This window comes from Gavia stellata, chromosome 4, assembly GCF_030936135.1.
Source record: "Gavia stellata isolate bGavSte3 chromosome 4, bGavSte3.hap2, whole genome shotgun sequence".
NCBI lineage: Eukaryota > Metazoa > Chordata > Aves > Gaviiformes > Gaviidae > Gavia > Gavia stellata.
This window is the reverse complement of record NC_082597.1, coordinates 42843704-42866161: the sequence shown is the minus strand read 5'-3', so window position 1 is coordinate 42866161 and position 22458 is coordinate 42843704. Positions and strand designations below refer to the sequence as shown.

General features: G+C 38.7%; 1 protein-coding gene across 2 annotated transcripts in view; it reads left to right on the top strand.

Moving 5' to 3' along the window:
* The window catches only part of NAP1L1 (nucleosome assembly protein 1 like 1), a 32478-nt gene that overhangs the window by 7116 nt on the left and 2904 nt on the right, over positions 1 to 22458 (top strand). The window contains exons 2-12 of one of the 2 annotated variants that reach the window (XM_059817319.1): positions 6521 to 6555; positions 7266 to 7354; positions 10501 to 10603; positions 13577 to 13718; positions 14182 to 14262; positions 14511 to 14636; positions 17544 to 17615; positions 18268 to 18407; positions 20143 to 20288; positions 20374 to 20393; positions 21629 to 21751. In XM_059817319.1, coding sequence (XP_059673302.1) covers positions 6539 to 6555; positions 7266 to 7354; positions 10501 to 10603; positions 13577 to 13718; positions 14182 to 14262; positions 14511 to 14636; positions 17544 to 17615; positions 18268 to 18407; positions 20143 to 20288; positions 20374 to 20393; positions 21629 to 21751 — 1059 coding nt within the window. In that variant the 5' untranslated portion in view covers positions 6521 to 6538. Of the gene's footprint in view, positions 1 to 6520; positions 6556 to 7265; positions 7355 to 10500; positions 10604 to 13576; positions 13719 to 14181; positions 14263 to 14507; positions 14637 to 17543; positions 17616 to 18267; positions 18408 to 20142; positions 20289 to 20373; positions 20394 to 21628; positions 21752 to 22458 lie in introns of both variants that reach the window. The other variant, XM_059817318.1, reaches the window with a different exon arrangement.

The window sequence follows — 22458 nt, the reverse complement described above, 5'->3', positions numbered from 1 at the left end:
TGGCACCTTCTTGTTACTGTATTGAGGAACCTGGATTCCTTGCTTCCATTGACCATGAGCTCCTTAGTCTCTTTATCAGACCTTGATAGCTTTTATATTAGTACTATCTCATTTATTACCTCATACTTTTTGTTGTCTGTGCTTGTATTTGGGCAGACAATATTAATTATCTACTCCAGATTTGAAAATTTAAATTAATTTTGCCAATTTTTGCTCTCTTACATTAACAGTCAGAAATCTTTTGTTAACAAAAGAACTTTGAGGCACTAATAAAAGGAAATTGTCTCTGCAGAGTTCAGTGGCTTATAATGTCTTTCATCAAATAGATGTGGTGTCTTGATGTTCTAGCATAGGACTACCCTGCTCACTTAATTGAGATTAATTTTTTTGACCTTCAGCTTTCCTGAGAAGACATATTTTTCCATAATATGATATAATCTGTTTGTAATGTGTTGCTTATCTGCCATGTTAATGATAGCCACAATATGCCCTTGTTTCATGACCAATTTCCATACTAATGATAATAGATGTTTCATGAATTTGATCACACAAGTAAAGAGGAAACGCTTGTTCTTCTGCTTGATTTCCTTTTGAAATGGCATTTTTTAATCTGATAGATTCTTCAATTGCTTCTTTTTGAAGAAGAGCTAAATGCTCTCCTAGTTACTACTGAACTGTGTGATCCTTTCTCATGTAACAGTTTTCCTACCTGGTGGTTGGTACCATACTTCTACTAACAGTTGTGAAATGACTGATATGGTTTTTTAGGTCTTAGAATTACATACTTCAAATTTTTTGGTACTATGCCATGTACTGTGCACTTTTTAAACAGTTCACGCAGTTCTGACATTGATGTGAATGAAACTGCATTATACAAAGCATCTGAGCTCTTTAAAGTTACTTGATGGTTTAACCAAACTACCCCTAACAATTATTTTAAACATCTGCAGTCAAAGAGCATCCTTTGATGAATCTCTACACTACTATTTTAATTTTTATTTTCTTTTTTGATACTGATGATGTAAAGAAAAATGTTACAAGTTACCTTCCTGGAAAGCTAGGCAATAACATCAGTTTCAAGTAACTTTCAGTGAATATATTGCTCTCAAGTTTCCCAGTCTGTAGGGAGAGTTGAACTTGTGCTGGTATGATGTCATTTGTCTGGCACCTTTGGTTTCTGCACGCATTGCAAATAGCTTACAGGACTTAATCCTGGTATTTTTTTATACAGCTAGCTGTCCTCCAGCTGGTCCTCTCTTCACTGACATCTGACTTAGTCCACTTATTTTATTATTTTATGTTGCAGCTTCTTAATCCCACATAGGGCTCGTTTGTTTTAGGTATTTTCTGTTAATGTATTGCTTTCAGTTGCCCAAGGCTTGCCAGAGACAGAAAGAGGCTGAGATGCTATTCTATGGACAGGCTGATTATTTGCGGTGCTCTAAATTGACTACTGAGGAAATTTGTTTGGGCAGAAGGGTAGGTTTCTTTTAAAGATGCGAGTAAACAAGGCTTGGCTGTAGCTTGGGTCCACTGTCCTCAAAAAGTCCATTTGTGTCCCTTGAACTACTTGAGAAATTTCTTCTACTTGCTATTGCAAGCTAATTGCGTGAGCAGTTCCTCTAGAGAAGGGGAAATGATGTTTCCTGAATGGGAGGGGATGGGTACTGTGTGTGGTACCATATCCACAGAGATGCTGAACAGCTGAGATCTGTTGGAGGCCTGCCAGCCTTAGGGCTTGTGCAAAAAAGCTGTTGTTTTGCTGGCGGAACTGTGTCTCAGGAATGTCTTGCCTCCTCAGCTGACTCCTAATTCACCTCACCATGACCTGTCTTCCTGAGGCTGAGCGGATGTCAGGGTAATCTAATACTGGCATGCTTACTTAAAGCTGATCTTCAAAAAGAAAAGGCTTCTCACCAGAGCATTTGTGTCCTAGCTGTAACACGGCTGGTGCTGCTGTGCAAACTCAGACTGGTTTCTCTGTAGATAAAGGCAGACTGGGAAAAAAGGAAAGACTGGGAAGGGCTGAATATTTACCACTTGTGTTTCTGTCTTTGCTTGAGCAAAATTACTTAGTGAAGAAACAATAACCCCTGAAAACAGAAAGCTTACTAATGGGTAACTTGAGGATGAACACATGGCAATATCATTATTAGTTTCTGCATGTATCAAACTACATTTCTTAAACATGACAGATTAAAGAGGTGAAGTGTCCTTTAAACATCATGAAAATAGCAAGTTTTCATACTGTTTGGGTAAGATTTAAGTTTTCAAGGGAGTTCTGCTAATTTTTAGTAATTCTGCAGGATGCACTCAAAACTGGCCAAGCTTGTGCTAGATTAAGAGTCTCCTAACCTTTCCGTTTTGAAAAAGAACATGTTCCTTGTGATGGCAGGCAGGCTTGTGATCCAGCTTAAGCTACCTGTAAGAATGAGGTTTTAAACTTCAGCCTTTAGAAAACTTGCATGGTAGCTTGGTTTTCTGTGCTTTTGCTTCCTTTTTGTAGCATGAACTTCCTATGCATTCTCTTTAAAGCCCTGCAAAGATAAAATAACGGTTTCTTTTCCTACGTGAATTTTTACAGTGAGCAGCAAAACATTCTAACTGAAGCCTCCGGGCACCTCTGTATTTGACCATAATGCAGTGCTACTGGCTGTAGCTGTTTAACAGGGAAATAAAAAAATTTACAAATAAGGAGATTATTTGCCTGCTGCTTTTGAACAGGGGAGGAGGCTACCTTTATTGGTACTCATAAGCCTTTTCTTACAGTCAGGAGGCCTAGACTCTAAGTAGTATCTCAACCCAAAGCCCTAGTGTCACCTAGACACTGAGGCTTCAAGTAACACATCAGCTGTAGCCAGGTTTGTTATAATCCTGCACTGACAACTGGTGAACTGGTATCTCCCAGGGACTACTTCAAGGAACGACACCAGTGAATGCTTCTTGCTGCTTACGTGCCAAGGTGCAGCTGCTGTTCACAATCCTAAATGGACCTATGAAACGAACTGGGAAGGACGGCTGCGTCTTTCTTGTGGAAAGCTGAGTGATATGAGTACTATATCCAAAGATTTAGTTTTGGGGAGATACTGCAAAATAAATAGTACTGTATTTTAGTATTACTGATTGTGGTACATATTGTATCAGAAGCACTGGATACCAGACTGGGACCTTTTATTAGGCATGGTGCAAAAATAGTGGAGGCTGTTTGCTCTCAAGGAATGTGTTTTCTCAGTGGTCTTCTGCCTGTACAGTTTTTAACCAGTAGAACTGTGTTTGCAGAGAAGCTTATGGTTAGTTTATTGTCATTTACTTAAACAAATGTGATGCAACTATATATCCATGCTAGTGGGTTGCACAGATCAGTCTAAATGTCTGCCAATGTAGTTCTGTTGGCATAGTGCCTTGTAGCCTTCTCACACAAGAACTGTTGTCTAGAGCTGGCAGATGATGGTGTCATGACAAACAGTAGTATCTCCTCAGTTTGCAGAACTGTTCCAACTGCAAATGTTCTGATACTGAGTTGTGTAAAAAGTTGAGGGAAGATTAAAGGATGAAACATGAAAAGACTGATGCAAGGAGAATAGGAAAAATGGGATGAGGCAGATAGGAACACACTGGAGGAAGGCTCTGAAGTTGACAGCTGCTTGATACAGTCTATTTTAATTTCCAAAAAATCTTTGAAGAATGTTATCCAAAGTCTTTGAATAAACTGGGCCATAGTTGGAAAACATACAGTGCTTGTGTGGATTGGTTAAAAGCTAGGAAGCAGAGGGTGAGTAACTGCCCCTTGCAGTGAGGAGAGAGGCAGACGCTGATCTTCTACAGGGTTCTGTAATGAGATGAATGCCTTCAGCATGGTTGTAAGTGATCTTGGAAAGAGGGGTGAACAGTGAAAGGATGAAGGTTGCTGATGACAAGTGGTTGTTCAGAACGGTGAAAAAAAGGGCACACTGCGGAATTCAAGAACACAGGCTGCTGGTGAAACTTCCTCTGCCACACTGTTGCCCAGTGCAGAAAAATTTGACTTAGTTATGATTTCTGAGCTGAATGTTGCAACTGAAACAGGATTTTAGTGCTTTGATACTTGAGTGATAACATTAGCTTACCTGCATGGTTTCAGGGAAGATGAGGACTAGTTCATGAAATAAAAACTTATTATGACATTGTCAAATACCTGCACTCCCTGAGCCAACATGTTTTTTTTCTGAATGTGATTGAAAGCTGGAAGAGTTTCTAGGGGAATTCTTGCCATGTAATTGCTTTTTTTCCTAGGCATCTGCTAATGGCCAGTGTTGGAGATGGGATGGATATTTCTGAAAGTTTTTAGGCGTGACTTGGTCATAGCCAGTCTCATGTTCTCATTTAGAAAAAAAGTTTAAATGAATAGTAGAATTGGGTCTCTTTCAGCAAACCTGTATCTAAGGTGTTTCAGCTGCTGTTTCATCTAGCCCACTGGCTTGGTGAGACCGCAAAAGGGGTTGTGTTGTCACTGGTCACACCTTTGTTGAAAGAACTGCCTCTAGTTTTATGGAAAGTGAAGATGTTTTTGGGGAGAATGGAGAGATGAAATGTTGGTCTCTGCAAGGAGTAATAATAGTTTGTGAATGTGATCACTGTCACATTTGCATAGAAATGCATGAAAGGCAGGTGAACTGTGCATCTCGTGTTCTTTTGCACAGTGATACTACCAGTCTCCTTGAAAAGGTCCTGCATGAAGAACAGTTAAGAGGAAATGCGTAAGGAAAAAGTTGTATAATTTGCATGGATAAAATCTTTTGCAAATCAGAAATAATGCTAATTGTTATGTTGCTCAAGAAATGCGGAGATTTCTAAATGTGAGTTGTAATTGTAGTATGTTTTCAATTTCCATAGGTCTTCAGTTCATGCTATCTTTTGAGAATGGTATCCAAAGGAGACTCTTTGGAATTGTTACATAGGCAGCTTGCATCCATGTGTAAACCTGAAGTCACAAGACAGGCAAACATGATCTGAATTTTGAAAAATTTAAACTGAGTCAAAAATATTACTGGAACTCCTTGATTTCTTAATGAATTGTTGATGTCCTTTGCTTTACAGTAGTGCTGCCATTCTATTTGATAGTAAATACTGTATTTTTTGAAATAGATTAACAAGTAGTTGATTCTCTAGTTTTTGTGCATACTAGGGAATTGAACCTTTTTGATTACATGCAGTTTCCTTAATACTTGATCGGCACTGTAAAGCTGTGGTCCTAAATGAAGACATCACATACTTCCTTCCCATGTAATTATTGGGAAGTAGTTATGACACCAGAGAAATATATTTTGATTATACCTACAGAGAACATAGACGTTAAATTCTGAAGTTTAGATTCTAACATGTCTCTTCATATTGACTGTTAGTGTCCTGATCTTACTGGGATTCTGGTCTTGTGTTACACACTTGGACGCATTGAACGCAATTTTCAATTTTTCTGGAACACACACCTCCAACACTTTGACTAAAATTCTCATTGGAATGCATTATAAAGAGTTGAACTTCCTGAAAAAACTTGAATTTATTTAGCTTACTGGACAGCAGCTAAAATGGGAACTTTAAAGCAGTGGTTCTTAATGCTTCCTGGGACAGTGGATTAGTCCTGGTACTTGGTGTCTCCTGAACCGTTGGACCTAAGATGGCAGTAGTGGGACAGTGTTTTCTTGTGTGTAGTATTGTCTCTGACTTCAACTGCCTGAAACATCTTTTTAGAGACTAGACTCCTAAGTACTGTTTTGCTGGTGGAAAATGTTATTAATCTTGTAATACATTTGAGAACATAGGTGCTTCATGGTATGCAAGATTGACAATCGTCTCAACGTATAATGTTTCTAGTTACTGTGTCTGGAATGTGTTTATGATGATACTGAGATACTTAAGAAAATTCTGATCATTCAGGACATGGAAATTAGTCATGTTAAATAGCTTGGCACTTGGCATCAATTTTTTTTTAAATGTTGCAATTCTCTGCGTATTCTGAGGAACTACTTGGATTGGTTTTGTAAAGTTGGGATCAAAAATAAATACACAAAAATGCATCTTTAATATTAAAAGAAACTGGTATAGCTATAAGTATCCTGTGTCTGCCTTTACATGCTGGAAATAAGTGAACAGTTACCAAAAGGGTTCTAGCACCCTTTTTGCTTCAATTTTTCCCAGGTTTCAATTTTATACTGAGACAGGACTAGTTTTCAATCTGTGATATTATTACAGTCCTATGATACAAAATGCAACATGACATTTTGCTGTTACTTAAATTTATGTGAGTAGATCTATTGGTTCTAAACCAGAACAAAGTTTTTCAGTATTTCTGTATGCTTTAGAGTGAGAGCACAAAAAGTGCATGAGGGATACGTCCCTCTTTAGACTATAATATGTATTTATCCTAATTCTTAAAGCTGACATGGTTTGTGTTTCTTTCCTTTTTAATATTATGGCACTTGCCTGTAGACCTTGTAAGTGAAGTCTAATGCTGCTCTTCTATATTTCTGTTTTTTTCCTCTAGGGTTTGAAATCTGGGAGAATGGCAGACATAGACAAGTAAGTAAAATCTGTGGGTTACTGAGGCTCTGACTTTGTCCTGTGCTGTACTTCAGATGGCTGTGATCTCCAGGCACTTGATAGACAGGGTCTAGGTAGTGATCTTGGCACTGTGTTAAGATGTGAGGTTTATAGCATGTGGGAGAAGAGCTTGAGTTGCTCATGCCAAATGGATTTGAGATCTTAATTGTAAGTAAATGTAAAACTGGGACAAGGCACCACTCAACTTAGTATGTTAGTTGGAATTCTTGAGGGGGAAAACAGGATAGCACTGACCATTACTGTTGTTTCACTGTATATAGTTTTTTTCTATGCTTCAAATGTTCATATTTTACGGCATTTGAAGTATAGTTTAGGTGGACCTACCCTCAGTTCTCAAGGCCTGCACATCTTGAAGAGGATGTGTAGAGCAGAAGGAGCCTTTGCCTTGTTGGTGTGAACAGGAGCTGAAGGAATTCTTTTGTAAAAAGGAATCTTCAAAATTCTGGAAAGCTGCTAGTTCTTTAAAATGTTCTGAGATTGTCAAATGTGAAACTTGAATCTATGAAGACAAATTTGGCTTTGGTTGTTAAGATTTCTGGTTTGTTGTAGTTCAAAACTGATGCAACAGTTTGCTTCTACCCGTATGACTTCTAACTTGAGCTCTTTAAGCTCATTGTAGTATTTCATAAAATTAACTTCTTGATCCTGTTATTGAATATTCCTAATAGCAAAGAACAGTCTGAACTTGATCAACAGGATATGGAGGATGTTGAAGAAGTAGAAGAAGAAGAAACTGGTGAAGATGCCAACAGCAAAGGTAATGTTGAAAACAAGGGTTTCTAAGCAGCTGCATACGTGCTTTCTAATTAATGTGTTAAAAGGATTTTACTGCTTAAAATAATGGGAATTGGTAAAACATAACTGCTGATGCACAACTGTATTTAAATTCTGAAGCAAGGACTTCTTTTTTCCAGTTGTGTGATTTTTTTTTTTTTATTATTAGTTGTCTGCAGTCACTCACTTTAGTCATGCTTAGTACCAGTTCAGTCAGTGCTGGCCACCTGTAAGGATGTATAATTGGAAAAGAAAGGATTATTGTGGGTATGTGACTAGATTCTTTCAAAACTAACAACAGTTAAAAGCTTTTAAAATGTGAAGCTTTAGGTAGAAAAAAAAATCGGGTGCATACGTGTGTGTGTCTCATTTTTTTTTTTATCAGTTGCTTGGTAATTTGCTGCTGAGTTGTTTGGCTGTGAACAGAACAAAAATCATGCTTAGTGTTACCACTCTTAAAATCAATAAATTCTTTTTTTCCCCTCAACAAAAAAACCTGAACATGTATCAGAATACTTGTTTTGTCTGTGCTGAACAGTCTTTCTCATGCTTTGTAGTTAAAGATTGGGGCACAGATAGAATCTGAAGAGCAAGTAGCCAAAAGAGAAATAACTAATAATCTCTGCAATAAAGTGATTTGGACTGCTGGTAGTGCCACATTATGTGATTGCTTGAACAGAATAATTACACTAAAGAAAAGTAGGATAATTTTGCTCAAGATAATGTTAGAGGCTTTGCTGTATGTATTTAAAAAAAGTGTTTTCAAAACTGGATTGCAAAATTCTGGGGAACACACTGGTCAGCTGAAGAACAGCTTACAATAATTAAATGGAAAGTATTCAGGTGTCCCAAAGGAACCTAGAGATGAGTAATGCATATCTTCAGTGATTAATCCCAGCTATTGTAGATGAGGATTTGAGGAGAAATTATACTATAGGAATCTTGGAGGGAAATTAGATTTTATAAATCAGAAACATGTTTCAGTAGTAGGGAAACTTGACACAGTGTTAAGCAGTTCTCTTGTATCTGTAATTCTTGCTTGTCTAGTTTTCTAGTATTTTTTTCATGCACAATTTTTCCTTAGGTTTTACTGATTTACTTTTTTAAATCTAGATAATTCCATTTTTAAATATGTCAGAGGTCCTTCTGTGGACACTAAGTAAAGCACTCAGCTTTTAGGAGAAACCTCTTTGAAGAAATACAGTGTTCATGGATCCAAGAACTTGCAAAACAGAATATGTGGCTGGATTGCAGTTTGAGGGGATGTGGCTGTTGGCATTGGCATACCATGTGTATTATGTGCATACTGATTTGATATTAAAGAATAACGGGCAATATACTCCAATGGCACAATTGGGTAGGCTTTTAAGTGTATAGGGAAGACTAAAAAGCAAATACCTTAACAGGAGGAGTAGCGTTGACTAATATGAGGTAGTACCTCTAAGAAGTGATTACAGCTTCTACTGCTAAAATATAAACTAATTGCAGTTATGGAGAAACAAGACTGCTTTATTGGATGTTGCTTGAAACATAAACTCAGCATGTAATTTCAGTGCTAGGACATAAAAGTGGAAGAGAGTAGTCACAAGAAGTGTGACCAGCAGGTCAAGGGAGGTGCTTCTCCCCCTCTGCTGTACTCTCTGAGACCCCAGCTGAAGTACTGTGTCCAGCTCCGGGGCCCCCAACATAAGAAGGACATGGACCTGTTGGAGCGAGGCCAGAGGAGGGCTATGAAGATGAGAGGACTGGAGCACCTCTCTTATGAGGACAGGCTGAGAGTTGGGGTTGTTCAGCCTGGAGGAGAAAAGGCTCTGGGGAGACCTTACAGCAGCCTTCCAGTACCTGAAGGGGGCCTACAAGAAAGCTGGAGAGGGACTTTTTACAAGGGGTAATGGCTTTAAGCTGAAAGAGCTGTAGATTTACACTAGATATAAGGAAGAAATTCTTCAGCATGAGGGTGGTGAGGCACTGGAACAGGTTGCCCAGAGAAGCTGTGGATGCCCCATCCCTGGAAGTGTTCAAGGCCAGGTTGGACGGGCCTTTGAGCAACTTGGTGCAGTGGAAGGTGTCCCTGCCCATGGCAGGGACGTTGCAACTACATGATCTTCAAGGTCCCTTCCAACCTAAACCATTCTATGATTCTATGTGATTACTGTAGTGAAGGGCATAGAAATGGAAAATGATACGCTGTTTCCAAAAGCTTTGTGTGTCAGGAAGGTTTCAAAAGCTTCACTCTAATTTGAAGGTGTCAGAAGAATGCTATATAAACCTCGTATCTTATAAGGAATGCAAAGTACTTGTTTGCTTATCTATAGATGTTGAGGATAGGGGGAAGAAAGCAAAACAGCATGATAAAATCCGATCATAACTTCATATTTTTTAATATGAATTTATGAAATTTACTTCTGCAGGTTGAGGCGTGGATTTTGAGCAGAAGTAAAAGGGTTGATGTTAATATGGATAATGAGAACACTTAGGCTAGGAATTTGTGTGTTTTTTTAAATGTACTTCTACCTTGTAGTTTGAAACAGGTTTCTCATTTGGACAAAGTGCTTTCTAAAGATGATGTAAATGATGGATTTCAAGGACCTAGTACTGATATTCTGTAGTCAATAATGTGTCAGACTATTCTAATGAATAATATATCATTTTCCAGGAAAAATTAAGTAAACATAAATTTGTAAAGCAGTTTTAAATCTGAAACTGTCTAGTTTCTTTCCGTTTACCTAAAATGGAATGAAAATCCCAATTCCAGTTTTTAATCCCTTCTCAAAGTAAAAGCACAAATTCTTCTACTTTGCCTTTACTTAATGAATTCAAAACAAAAGCAGTCAAGGCAAAACTGATGCTTTTAGGAGCATCATATAAAACCTTTCCTTTTAACAAAAAAGCTCAGCTAGCTGAACAGTGGCTATTTTAATCCAGGTGCTGTTTCCATGTTCAGAAGAGTATGGATTTGATCCATGCTTCCAAAATGGAGGTGTTTGAAATACTTCTTTGCCTAGGTTTCTTTTTACAAGTGTATATATAGTAAACTTACTGCTCTTTTGTAGTATTTAAGTAACTTTTCTTTCAAGATTAGTCAAAAAGATGCACTTTGCACTTACATAAATTTCTTTTTTAATTTAGCTCGGCAGTTGACTGTGCAGATGATGCAAAATCCTCAGATTCTTGCAGCCCTTCAGGAAAGACTTGATGGTCTAGTAGGAACGTCTACAGGATATATAGAAAGGTACAGTATTTGTTCAGTATAAGCGGAGTGGTATAAATGCTTCTTTTGCTTTCTGAGCAGTATTGTCTGTAAGATTAATAGTCATAAACCACTGTGCTGCCAAGATATCAGGAAAACTAATATAGCCTCTGTAGTGCATCTCAGAATTGAAGAGGTTTATTTGGGCTTTTATGAAGAAAAGAATGCAAAAATATTTACAGCGGCTGACCCTGTCCCCTGCAGTTACAATATGGCACACTTTTTAAAAGATACGTTCCTGCTACTTGGAATGTCTTTTGTAGCTTTGCCTTAATCATGAAACATCAGTTATCTTAAGTATGGACAACTACTTGGAGACCTAGTGTCTCTAATGCAGACATTTTTTTTGTTAGAGCGTAACCAGGAGCTAGTAAAATTAGGAATGTTCTATCAGTACTTCATGTGTCTCCTTATGTATCAAAACTTGCAACGATCTCTTGCTAAAATTTTCTTTACTTGATCTGCATTAACAGAATTTTCTGGCTTTCTTATGTAATTTGTGATTGTGTATGAACATTTCACCACATCCACAGGAATTGTAAAGCATACAAACGTCTTGCTGCAATAGGGTCCTACACTGCTATTGACTTGAACTGGGGCAGCTACTGAGTAACAGGTGGTGTTGCTGCTGGTCCTCCTACTCAACCACTTTCCTGTTATAGATGATAGCATGGAACTAAAGCCCATTTAACTAACAGCCTTCCCTGATAAATATTGGCCCAGGAAAGAGCATGGAGTCACAGGGTACCCAGGTTCTTTCTCTTCTAGATACTGTACACTACAGGCTTTCTATACCCAATATTTTTCTTCTGTTTTTCAACAGTTGTTAATTAAACTCTACTAATCTTTCAGGTCCTTGATCTAAGAAGTGAACAAAAGTGGTAACATTGATTTACATGGCATTCTTCTAGTCAGCTGCTCTCTAAGATACTGTGCCATTTCTTCATCAATTCCAAGTACAGTAGTGCATTCTCTATCACAAAAGCATTGCAACTTTGCCATTGTTACCAAATGCTTACCTAACTTGAAGTACAAAAACAGCTGGAAAATGTGTGTAACTTGTCTGCGCTTTCTCAACATATGCATGCTGACTTAACCACGCTTTACAGGTGCCTCTTACACGTCTTCCCAAGTATTATTTTGAGCTTATTTATCTACAAAGTCTAGACACTGAGATGGCACAGAAGTCAGCAGGAATCTGGGATCTTAAAAGCCTGTACTATGGGCTGTTAAAGAACTAGATGCATAAGCTGGTGGGAAACTAAACAGGTTCCAGGAAAACATCTTTCTGCTCAGGCTTAGAATCTGCTAATTGCTTGGCAGCTATCCAATATCTTACCTCTTCACCTGTGCCTGGCCACAATAATTTTAATGAAACTTACTTTCATAGAGTAGAATTTCCCTCAACTGCTTGCAGGAGGTTGTATTCTTGTGTAGTTATAACATTTGCTAGTGGCTTGTGTTCAGAGCAACAGGTTTTACTTGCTGCTGTTGTACACGTGCAGTCCAGTTTGCACTTCTTGGTCTGCTGCTCCATTTTGGATTTACTTTGTAAAAGCTGTCTCTTCCATGAAGCTACCTTGTTTTTTTTAAAAAGTGCAGAGTTTATAAAGGTAGTGGATGTACAAATTGTGAAATTTGAACTAGTTGGCAGGGACTGTAACAAAATGTAACTTTGACACATGCGAAAGATTCTAGATTCTTTAATAAAGGGGTTAAAATCTTTACTCTGATATACCAACTTGGACATGCTGCATGTATGGCCCTATCTCTTAGAACTTTCACAGTGTTTTTATATGCAATTGCTAGGATCAGTACTCTTAGTCTAAATATATGCATGTAGCATTAAGTGTGTGATTGTTGTATGACTTATCTCTGTGGTTGTATTAATTTTTTTCCTTAACATTATTTTCCTGAAATAACTGAACTTGCTATTGAAGTTGCTGTTAGTTCTGCTATTGTACTTGAAGATAAAATTACAGCAAATAATTAACTTGACTAACTTCTGGAAAAATGTCAGAGTAACAAGAATGTTATCAACCCTTTATGAACATACATGACTAAATTTAAGCTTTTTTGGTAGTTCATGTAGCAGATGTACTTTTGCCCAAATTGGAAGGTTAAGGGAAATCTTGATTTCTTGGTGGTCATGTGGCCCAATTGCTTAAATAAAGTACGTATGGGAAGGTAACACAGTAATCTTCTGTAGCCATATGCTGGGGTTTGGCCTACCTCACAGGCAATGGAGCTGTCAGCAATCTACCCCATCAATCTCACCAGTAGCCTTTATGTAGGTAACTTTCTGACCTAACAGTAAGTCTGTTAGTGTATTTTACTAAAGTGAAACTAGTATTAGAGTTGCAGCTGACAAGTAATTATAATGAGGATTGCATTAATTGCTTTCCTTTTATACATGTGTAAAATACAGTGTCTCATTTAGCAAAACAATTCTGGCTTATTTTGGGAGTGACAGTTAATATGTTAGAAGACAGCAGTACTAGTTGCTTTCCTGAGTGAAACAGAAATTTGAATTTTGAGGATTGACTTCCTTAGTGAAGTAATAATTCAATTGTCTTGAACTTTCTTTCATAAAACCAAACCAATTAGTAGTTAGACCTTTCTTAATCTGCTCAATTATATGAATTTACTATACTGCTCATTGATAATGTAAAACTTGGTTTTTTAGAAGTTTTATTGTACAAGTTTGTATCATGATTGATCCAGGTGTTTGGAACACTCTGGTTCTAATTCAGGTTAAGCCTCAATTTAAGAGCCTGTGTGAACAGTTTCAATCCACATTGTACAGTGGGTCATAGTTTTGATTTGTTCAGCTTTCTAAAGTACAGTGTAAAATCTGTTTTGATGCAAGTTGGTTATTAAGGGGACTGGTTAAGGAGGGCTCAACTGGTGCTTAGCATGCAGTGTTAGTAACAGTTTTGTCACTGAATTTTTCAGCTTGCCTAAAGTTGTTAAAAGACGTGTGAATGCTCTCAAGAACCTTCAAGTTCAGTGTGCACAGATAGAAGCAAAGTTCTACGAGGAAGTTCATGAGCTGGAAAGAAAGTATGCTGCTCTCTATCAGCCCTTATTTGACAAGGTATTTTAATGCTAATCTGATTTGTACTTAAAAGCTTTAGCTAAAACACAAGGGAATATAAACTGAAAGCTTATGCATCTTCTGAATTATTTTGGTCTCATATGTGTCCGTTCAATTCAATTGACACCATTTTACCTTCCATGTGAATATCAACTAAGATTAAGCGGGAGAAAGGTTCAGTCTGTGCCATGGTTACCAAATTCACTTCAATATACCAGACCTTATCTTGTTAATTGAGCAGATGTCAGATGATATGGTAACATTTCTGGAACTTTGGTGCTTATTATAGTGTGTTGAAAAGCTTGTAACTGCTGAGTTATCTTCTAGGGCCGGAAGAAAAAGTTCTGATAAATAGTTAATGTATTACTAATTGTGTAACTTCAGGATTAGGAATTTATTGGTGAAGGCATTGCTGGTTTCAATGACTAGGAAATGTGAAAATTTTCATGGTTTAATCTTCCAGCGAAGTGAAATCATCAATGCAATTTATGAACCTACAGAGGAAGAATGTGAATGGAAAGCAGATGTCGAAGAAGAAATTTCAGTGAGTATCATAATCGGTTCTCATCAGTATCTCAAGCTTTATCATGAAACAAGATTCAATACTGTAACTAAAATTTAAAAAATAAAATTGGGTGCATAATGATTGCTTGCTTATAATAACAATTCATAATGATTGCTTAAAGCATGCGTATGAAATTTATCTGTATTGGTATCAACATAAAACTGTTAACGAACCTCGTGGGCACTCTTAAAATTAAGAAAAACTAACATTTTTATTCTATCAAGGAGGAAATGAAAGAGAAAGCCAAGCTTGAAGAGGAAAAAAAAGATGAAGAAAAAGAAGACCCTAAAGGAATTCCTGAGTTTTGGCTGACAGTATTCAAGAACGTGGACTTGCTCAGTGATATGGTTCAGGTAGGTGGTGGTCCAGGCTTGTTTGAAGTTGCGTTAGTACTTAATCCAAGCATCTTTTTTTTTTAAGAAAGGAGTAGAAACAGTACATTACTTGATGTGTCTGTTGGAGAGCAAAAATTGAACAAGTATTTGGATGTCATCTCTGGTACTTTATTCAACTGAGAGCACAGAGTAGTCTGAAATGCTTTCTTACTATGTTGTTTGTTTGACCTTATTTTACCTTACTAATACACTTCCTGTGTTTGTAGGACTGTGTGTAAGATGGGTATTAGATATTGCTAAAAACTACTTGGTGTTAGTATGGATTTAGGTTGTGTACTGCAGTGGAAACTCTGTACAGCCATTGTTGCCATCTGCTGGTCATGTTCATGAAAATGTTTCAGTGCTGTAACAGAATCACAAATCACTATGGTTGGCAAAGACCTGTAAGATCAAGTCCCACCATCAACCCAACACCACCATGCCCATTAAGCCATGTCCCACAAGGCCTTGTCCACACGTTCCTTGAACACCTCCAGTGATGGTGACTCCATCACTTCCCTGGGCAGCCTGTTCCAGTGTCTCACCACTCTCTCAGTAAAGAAATTTTTCCTAATATCCAGTCTAAACCTCCCCTGGTGCAACTTGAGGCCATTTCCTCTTGTCCTGTCACTAGTCACTTGGGAGGAAGAGGCCAACACCCACCTCTCTGCAACCTCCTTTCAGGTAATTGTAGAGAGCGATGAGGTCTCCCTTCAGCCTCCTCTTCTCCAGGCTAAACAACCCCAGCTCCCTCAGCCGCTCCTCATAAGACCTGTGCTCCAGACCCCTCACCAGCTTCGTCGCCCTTCTCTGGACACGCTCCAGCACCTCAATGTCATTCTTGTAGTGAGGGGCCCAAAACTGAACACAGTATTCGAGGTGTGCCCTCACCAGGGCTGAGTACAGGGGGACAATCACCTCCCTGCTCCTGCTGGCCACACTATTTCTGATACAGGCCAGGATGCCGTTGGCCTTCTTGGCCACCTGGGCACACTGCTGGCTCATATTCGGCTGGCTGTCGACCAACACCCCCAGGTCCTTTTCTGTGGGGCAGCTTTCCAGCCACTCTTCCCCAAGGCTGTAGCGTTGCGTGGGTTGTTGTGACCCAAGTGCAGGACCCGGCACTTGGCCTTGTTGAACCTCATACAATTGGCCTGGGCCCATGGATCCAGCCTGTCCAGGTCCCTCTGCAGAGCCTTCCGACCCTCGAGCAGATCAACACTCCCGCTCAACTTGGTGTCATCTGCAAACTTGCTGAGGGAGCACTCAATCCCCTCATCCAGATCATTGATAAATATATTAAACAAGACCGGCCCCAAAACTGAGCCCTGTGACCGGCCATCAACTGGATTTTGCTCCATTCACCATGACTATCTGGGCTCGGTCATCCAGACAGTGTTTTACCCAGTGAACAGTGCACCTGCCTAAGCCACGATTTGCCAGCTTCTCCAGGAGAATACTGTGGGGGACAGTGTCAAAGGCTTTACTGAAGTTCAGGTAGACAACATCGACAGCCTTCCCCTCACCCACTAGGAGGGTCACCTGGTCATAGAAGGACATCAGGTTGGTCAAGCAGGACCTGCCCTTCAGGAACCTGTGCTGGCTGGGCCTGATCCCTTGGTTGTCCTGCACGTGCCCTGTGAGCACCCTCAGGATGAACCTCTCCATAATCTTCCCCGGCACCGAGGTCAGGCTGACAGGCCTGTAGTTCCCTGGATCTTCTTTCCGGCCCTTCTTGTAGATGGGCGTCATGTTGGCAAGCCTCTAGTTGTCCGGGACCTCCCCCGTTAACCAGTGCTGTTGATAAATGATGGAGAGTGGCTTGGCAAGCTCCTCCGCCAGCTCCCTCAGCACCCTTGGGTGGATGCCATCAGGCCCCGTAGACTTGTGAGTGTCCAGGTGGCATAGCAGGTCGTTAACTGCTTCGTCCTGGATCATGGGGAGTTTCTTTTGCTCTCCATCCTTGTCTTCCAGCTCAGGGAGCTGAATACCCTGAGGATACCTGGTGTGGCTGTTAAAGACTGAGGCAAAGAAGGCATTAAGTACCTCAGCCTTTTCCTCATCCTTGGTGACAATGTTCCCTCCCACATCCAGTAAAGGATGGAGATTCTCCTTGGCTTTCTTTTTGTTGTTAATGTATTTGTAAAAACATTTTTCGTTATCCCTTACGACCGTGGCCGGATTGAGCTCTAGCTGGGCTTTCGCCTTCCTAATTCCCTCTCTGCATGACCTAACAAGGTCCTTGTACTCTTCTTCAGTTGCCTGCCCCTTCTTCCAAAGGTGATAAACTCTCTTTTTTTCCTTTTTTTCCTGAGTCCCAGCCAGGTTCAGCCAGGCTGGTGGTCTTCCCCGCCAGCTCTTCTTACAGCATATGGGGACTGCCTGCTCCTGTGCCTTTAAGATTTCCTTCTGGAAGAAGTCCCAGCTTTCCTGGACCCCTTTGCCCTTCAGGACCGTTTCCCAAGGGACCCGCTCAACCAGTGTCCTGAACAGGCTGAAGTCTGCCCTCCAGAAGTCCATCGTAGTGGTTTTGCTGACCCCCCTTCTTACTTCACCAAGAATTGAGAATTCTATCATTTCATGGTCACTAAGCCCAAGACGGCCTCCGACCTTCACTTCTCCCACCAGTCCGTCTCTGTTCATAAACAGCAGGTCAAGCAGGGCACCTCCCCTGGTAGGCTCCCTTACCAGCTGTGTCAGGAAGTTATCTTCCACACACTCCAGGAATCTCCAGGACTGTTTCCTCTCTGCTGTGTTATATTTCCAGCAGACAAGGTTCTTGTCATATGTAAACCTCATTCTAAATATGGCTTTATCTCTGCAGGGTCTTAAATCTGTCTACAATTTAATGTTATGAAAATTGAATAAACTGTGTTTTCTTTACAGGAACATGATGAACCTATCCTGAAACACTTAAAAGATATAAAAGTGAAATTTTCAGAAGTTGGACAGCCTATGGTTAGTTTAACCTATTAAACTAGATTACTTCTGTGTTATGTTAACTTATTGGTATATTAGTAGCATGGTCTCTGATAGCCAATTGTCTTATGGCAATCATGAGAGATATGCAGCTGATTCTTGTCTTCTGAAAAACAGTACAAGGACTAGTACTAGTCTTGCAGTACCATATGAATGAATTCGTACTTAATTTAACCTTCCAATTCTCATGAGTTAATAACTTGGCCTTAATATCTGATGACTAAGTTTCACCTTTAAATTTTGATACCTCCAGGTACTTTTTGTATAACTGTTATAATTTCCTTGCCAGAAATCAGATAGCTTGTTAAGTTTTAATATTTTAAATTTAGAAGTTCTCTCTATACATTAGCACTAGGAAAGCTGTGCACTGGGAGATCTTGTGTCATTACTGTAAGCATTATATTAACTAGTAAGTGCAAGATCAACATGGTAAATGAAAACATTTGAAGATTTATTGTACAACTTGGGCAGCAAATTCTTGAATAAGTTACATATGTGCAACATTTCAACATTGAAGGAAATGGATATATTCCATTGCATGTGTATTTTTTGGTTTGGATTTTAGGTATTTAGAAGTTAAAGGTATGTGTTGCTAAATTGCTAAAGTTGTCGCTCTGCAATTCTTTTTAAGAGTTTCACATTAGAATTTCATTTTGAACCAAATGACTACTTCACAAATGAAGTGTTGACAAAGACGTATAGAATGAGGTCAGAGCCAGATGATTCTGATCCCTTCTCCTTTGATGGACCGGAAATCATGGGTTGTACAGGGTAAGTGCTAATAAATAACTTTAAGGCAATGTAAAAGTTTCTTCCTTAGCATTATCTAACTGCAGACTTACAGCATCTTGGGAAGGTGCTGGAAAAGATATTGCTACCTAATAACTTGTCAACAGCTGGGTTTGACTTGAGTTTTTTAGTGTTTTTTAGTAACTTCAATACGATATATAAAACTATGTATTTTATAAATTATAAGTTTATATAATATATATGCATATATAAATTAAAAAAATCTAAGGAGTATTTATCTAGAAATACTGTTCTGCAATCACTAAAGCTGAATTGGAAGGTGGATGGTGTTATCTTTTTGTAGGCCTTGATAGCTTTTTTCAAAATTTGTTTGATCACTTCTTTTAACCTTTTTCTATTTCTGACATGCAGCATTTTGGGACGTCTATTCCAGTTTTACTTTCTGTATTGCAGTTGTCCAGTTTGTTTTTAAGTGTTGAATGTTTGCCTCTGAGTGTCTTTCAGTTAATCTAATTGAGAAATGGAGAACACTCATCTCCTATTAACTCCAGGTTCATAATGATTTTAAAGAGCTGTCACGCTCCTTTCTCCGTGATGTCTTTTGTTCTAAATTAGCTGTTACTCCTCACACTAAATAATCTCTTCATTCTGTACATGTCCCTCTTCTTGTGAACATAAGGACGAGAGAAACCAGAGTTGTACATAATTAGCCTTATGGGTACATCAGGACTCTATGCATCATGGCCTGTTCAGTTACTTTCGTGTTACTGTCTCTTTAATGTTCTGACTGCTCTTCTGAGTGATAATAACTGATTTAGAGCCTATCACTGCATGGTCAGGGTTGGTTTTATCCGTATATTAATCTGCAGTTACTGATACTGACTTTTATTTACCACTTAATTTCCCAGTCACTTAATGTAACATATTTCTGCAAATGTCCTATAAGATTTAGTCTTAAGTGCTTGAGTAGCTTAGATCAAACTGTTTTGTCTTCCTCAGTTTGGACTGTTTTTCAAAAGCATAAATACTGGCAGAGGTCACTGTAAGATGACGCTCTGCTTCTGTGAAAATAATTTATTCCTAGTCCTTGTTTTGTGTTAACTAAGACAGCCTCTTGTCCCAAAACAACTCGCCTCCTTCCTTTGAGTCTTTAAAGGAATCTAATCAGAAACTTCTGCACAAGTGGATGGTCTTATTGATGTGACTTCTTCATTTACATGTCCCCAGAATTCTGTGTGAGTGTCAGACAAGCCTGTGGGTATGATAGCAAGATAGAGTTAAAAAACCCCCACAAACCGAAAATGCAAAAACCCCACAAACAAACAACTAAAAACCAACAAAAAACTACACATCTGCTTGATTGCATTATTTTAAGGGCTTATTGATTACAATGATAGATGTGGTAAACCTTGGCATATTGCTAGCATGACTGAATATGATGTTACTCTATAATGGATGGGTAGCATGAAAAATGATGTGACACCATTCTTTGATAGGAAACCAGGTAGAACTCGGTAGCAGATAAAAATTAGTATCTCAGATTGAGTGGGGAAGGAGAAGCTTTTGGATGAAAAAACTTCAATCCTAAAATGAACCTGTTACTTTTTGTTCTCAAACTAATGAAAAGGTATCACTGAATAAATACTACATTAATATTTTATATTCACTGTATGCCTTGGAGTTGTCTCAGTAGGTACCTGTAACAAGGGGAACGGTATTAAGCTGCAGCTTTTTTTGCTTTTGCTTTCCTCTCCAGTTGCCAAATAGACTGGAAAAAAGGAAAGAATGTTACTTTGAAAACCATTAAGAAGAAGCAGAAACATAAGGGTCGCGGAACAGTTAGAACAGTGACAAAAACTGTTTCCAATGACTCTTTCTTCAACTTCTTTAGTCCTCCTGAAGGTAAGCTGAACATTCATTTATCTACATTCACTTTAAAAGTAGTATGTACTTCACTCATTTGTTTCTTCTCTCTTTTTTTGTGCAGTTCCTGAAAGTGGAGACCTGGTAAGTTGGCTTATTTGATACAAAGGGGTGGAGGGGAAACACCAGTAGAATTCATGTGTTTGTATACAAAGTGTTTGTTCAAATTGTTTGGGAGTTTGTTAAACAGCTTCAGCTTTAACTGCTTCCATATTTAACTGAGAATACTTGTGATGAATAGTAAGTATTTGAGTTTTCTTTATTAGGAGTATTTGAGTTGGATGGTAGAGTTCAGTCTAGTAAACTTCAACAGCTTATCCTTCCTGAAAGCTACCTTGTAAATTGTTAAGTTGTACAAATGTTAGTGTTCTTTGTTATTAGCCTTTGGTCTAATGGGTGGTCTAAGTCTTCCCCTTCAGGCATTGTTTGGATGATCTTCTCTAATGGCTTCATGTGTCTGATTTGTATTTTATGCTGTTAAAAAATTCCCAAGCTATTAATTCTTGAAGAAAGTAATAAAACAAGAATAGAAAACTGCAAAAGCCCACTCTTCTGTGTGCTCACTAGTAGAAAACTCTGTGGCAATAAGCCACGTTTATGTAAGGAGGAAAACTACCAAAAACACTTAACAGTGCTGAATACATCATGCAGCTTGCAGGATAAATCTGATTAAAGCTTCCAGAAGCATGCTGTTAGAACTCCAGTTGGCATTGACACCAAAAGCTGTATGTTCATAATGTTAAAAAAAAAACTTTTTGAATTGAAGACAACTTCTCAGATGGGGGACAGCAGAACACTTGATGTGTAAACAGAAGGAGTGAAAACCTGGGATTGGATTGGACAGCATTTTTAGGTGTTCAGGCGCTTCACAATGGCTTGCTTAATGGGAATCATGGAGGCGATGCACTGTAGGAATCAGAAGTAGCTTGTAAAATCTTTAGATAGGCTCACCTGGCTAGTGTTTAGTTCTTAAGGGTGTTGTGCATACAAACTGAAAGTCTATGGGAGGTATTAAACAATTTTTCTACTTAGAAAAAAAGCAAGTTGCGGGTGGGGGAAAAATAAAACTTAAACTCCAGAATTTTGTGTAATTAAGCTTACTGAAGAAGCAATGACCCACTGCATATTGCAGGTAGGCTGCTTAAAGTGTAAAACTTGACTCCACAATTTCAATTCTATAAAGCAAATCCTGAACCAAAAAAAGTCAGCACGTGGGATTTGTATAAATCTGACCACATAAAAAAAACTGTGCAACTTGTGTTTTTGTGTAAAAAGTAGTTATCAGCTTATGGTTTAGGAAATAATGTTGTTTTATGCAGGATGATGATGCTGAGGCAATCCTTGCTGCAGACTTTGAAATAGGTCATTTCTTGCGTGAACGTATAGTCCCCCGATCAGTATTGTACTTCACAGGAGAAGCTATTGAAGATGATGATGATGATGTAAGTATAATACTCTTTCAAAATGCTAAAAACTTTGCAATAATGTTGCTTAAAGACTTAGGGTAATTTCTGACTTTTACAATGTTGGTATCCTTAGAATGGGATGTATCAACATTAGTTTCAGCTGAGCTTCCTAGAGTGTTCAGTAAAGAGCAGCACAAAGGTAATTCATTTATCTAGCTGCTCAGCCTGTTCTTGTGCTTACAGTGATAATGGGCTACCAAGTTCCTTGAGATTCAAGCCTGATCCTTTTAGAAGGGTGCTTTTCTTAGAAAATGATAGATGAGCACATTCAAAGCATGCCAAGATATTCAAAGCAAGCTTTGCAGAAGTTTGAATAAAGTGCTTTAAAGGAGCTAAGCTTGAAAAGCAAACCACAAAACCCCAGAACTTTATATGGGTAAAATATTTTCTCTCCCCTGCCTCTGCATAAACAAGGATTTGGCTAAGATAAGTCCAGCCTTAAAATTAATTTTTAGAATGTAAAATGATAGCCCTTGGTCCAAAGCCTTGGCTCAGTGTGGTGGAAGAGGGAAGTGACTGATTGTTCAGCTTGCCTTAGGCTTTGAGACACCCTACTGGCCAGAAGTGTTATCACAGTTTAACAAGCTCAGTGTAGACAATTGTCTCTGCCAGGGCGTAGTTTAAAAGATTGAACATTGTTCATGCTGATACATAAAGCATTTTTAAGTCTGTCAGGTATAGTA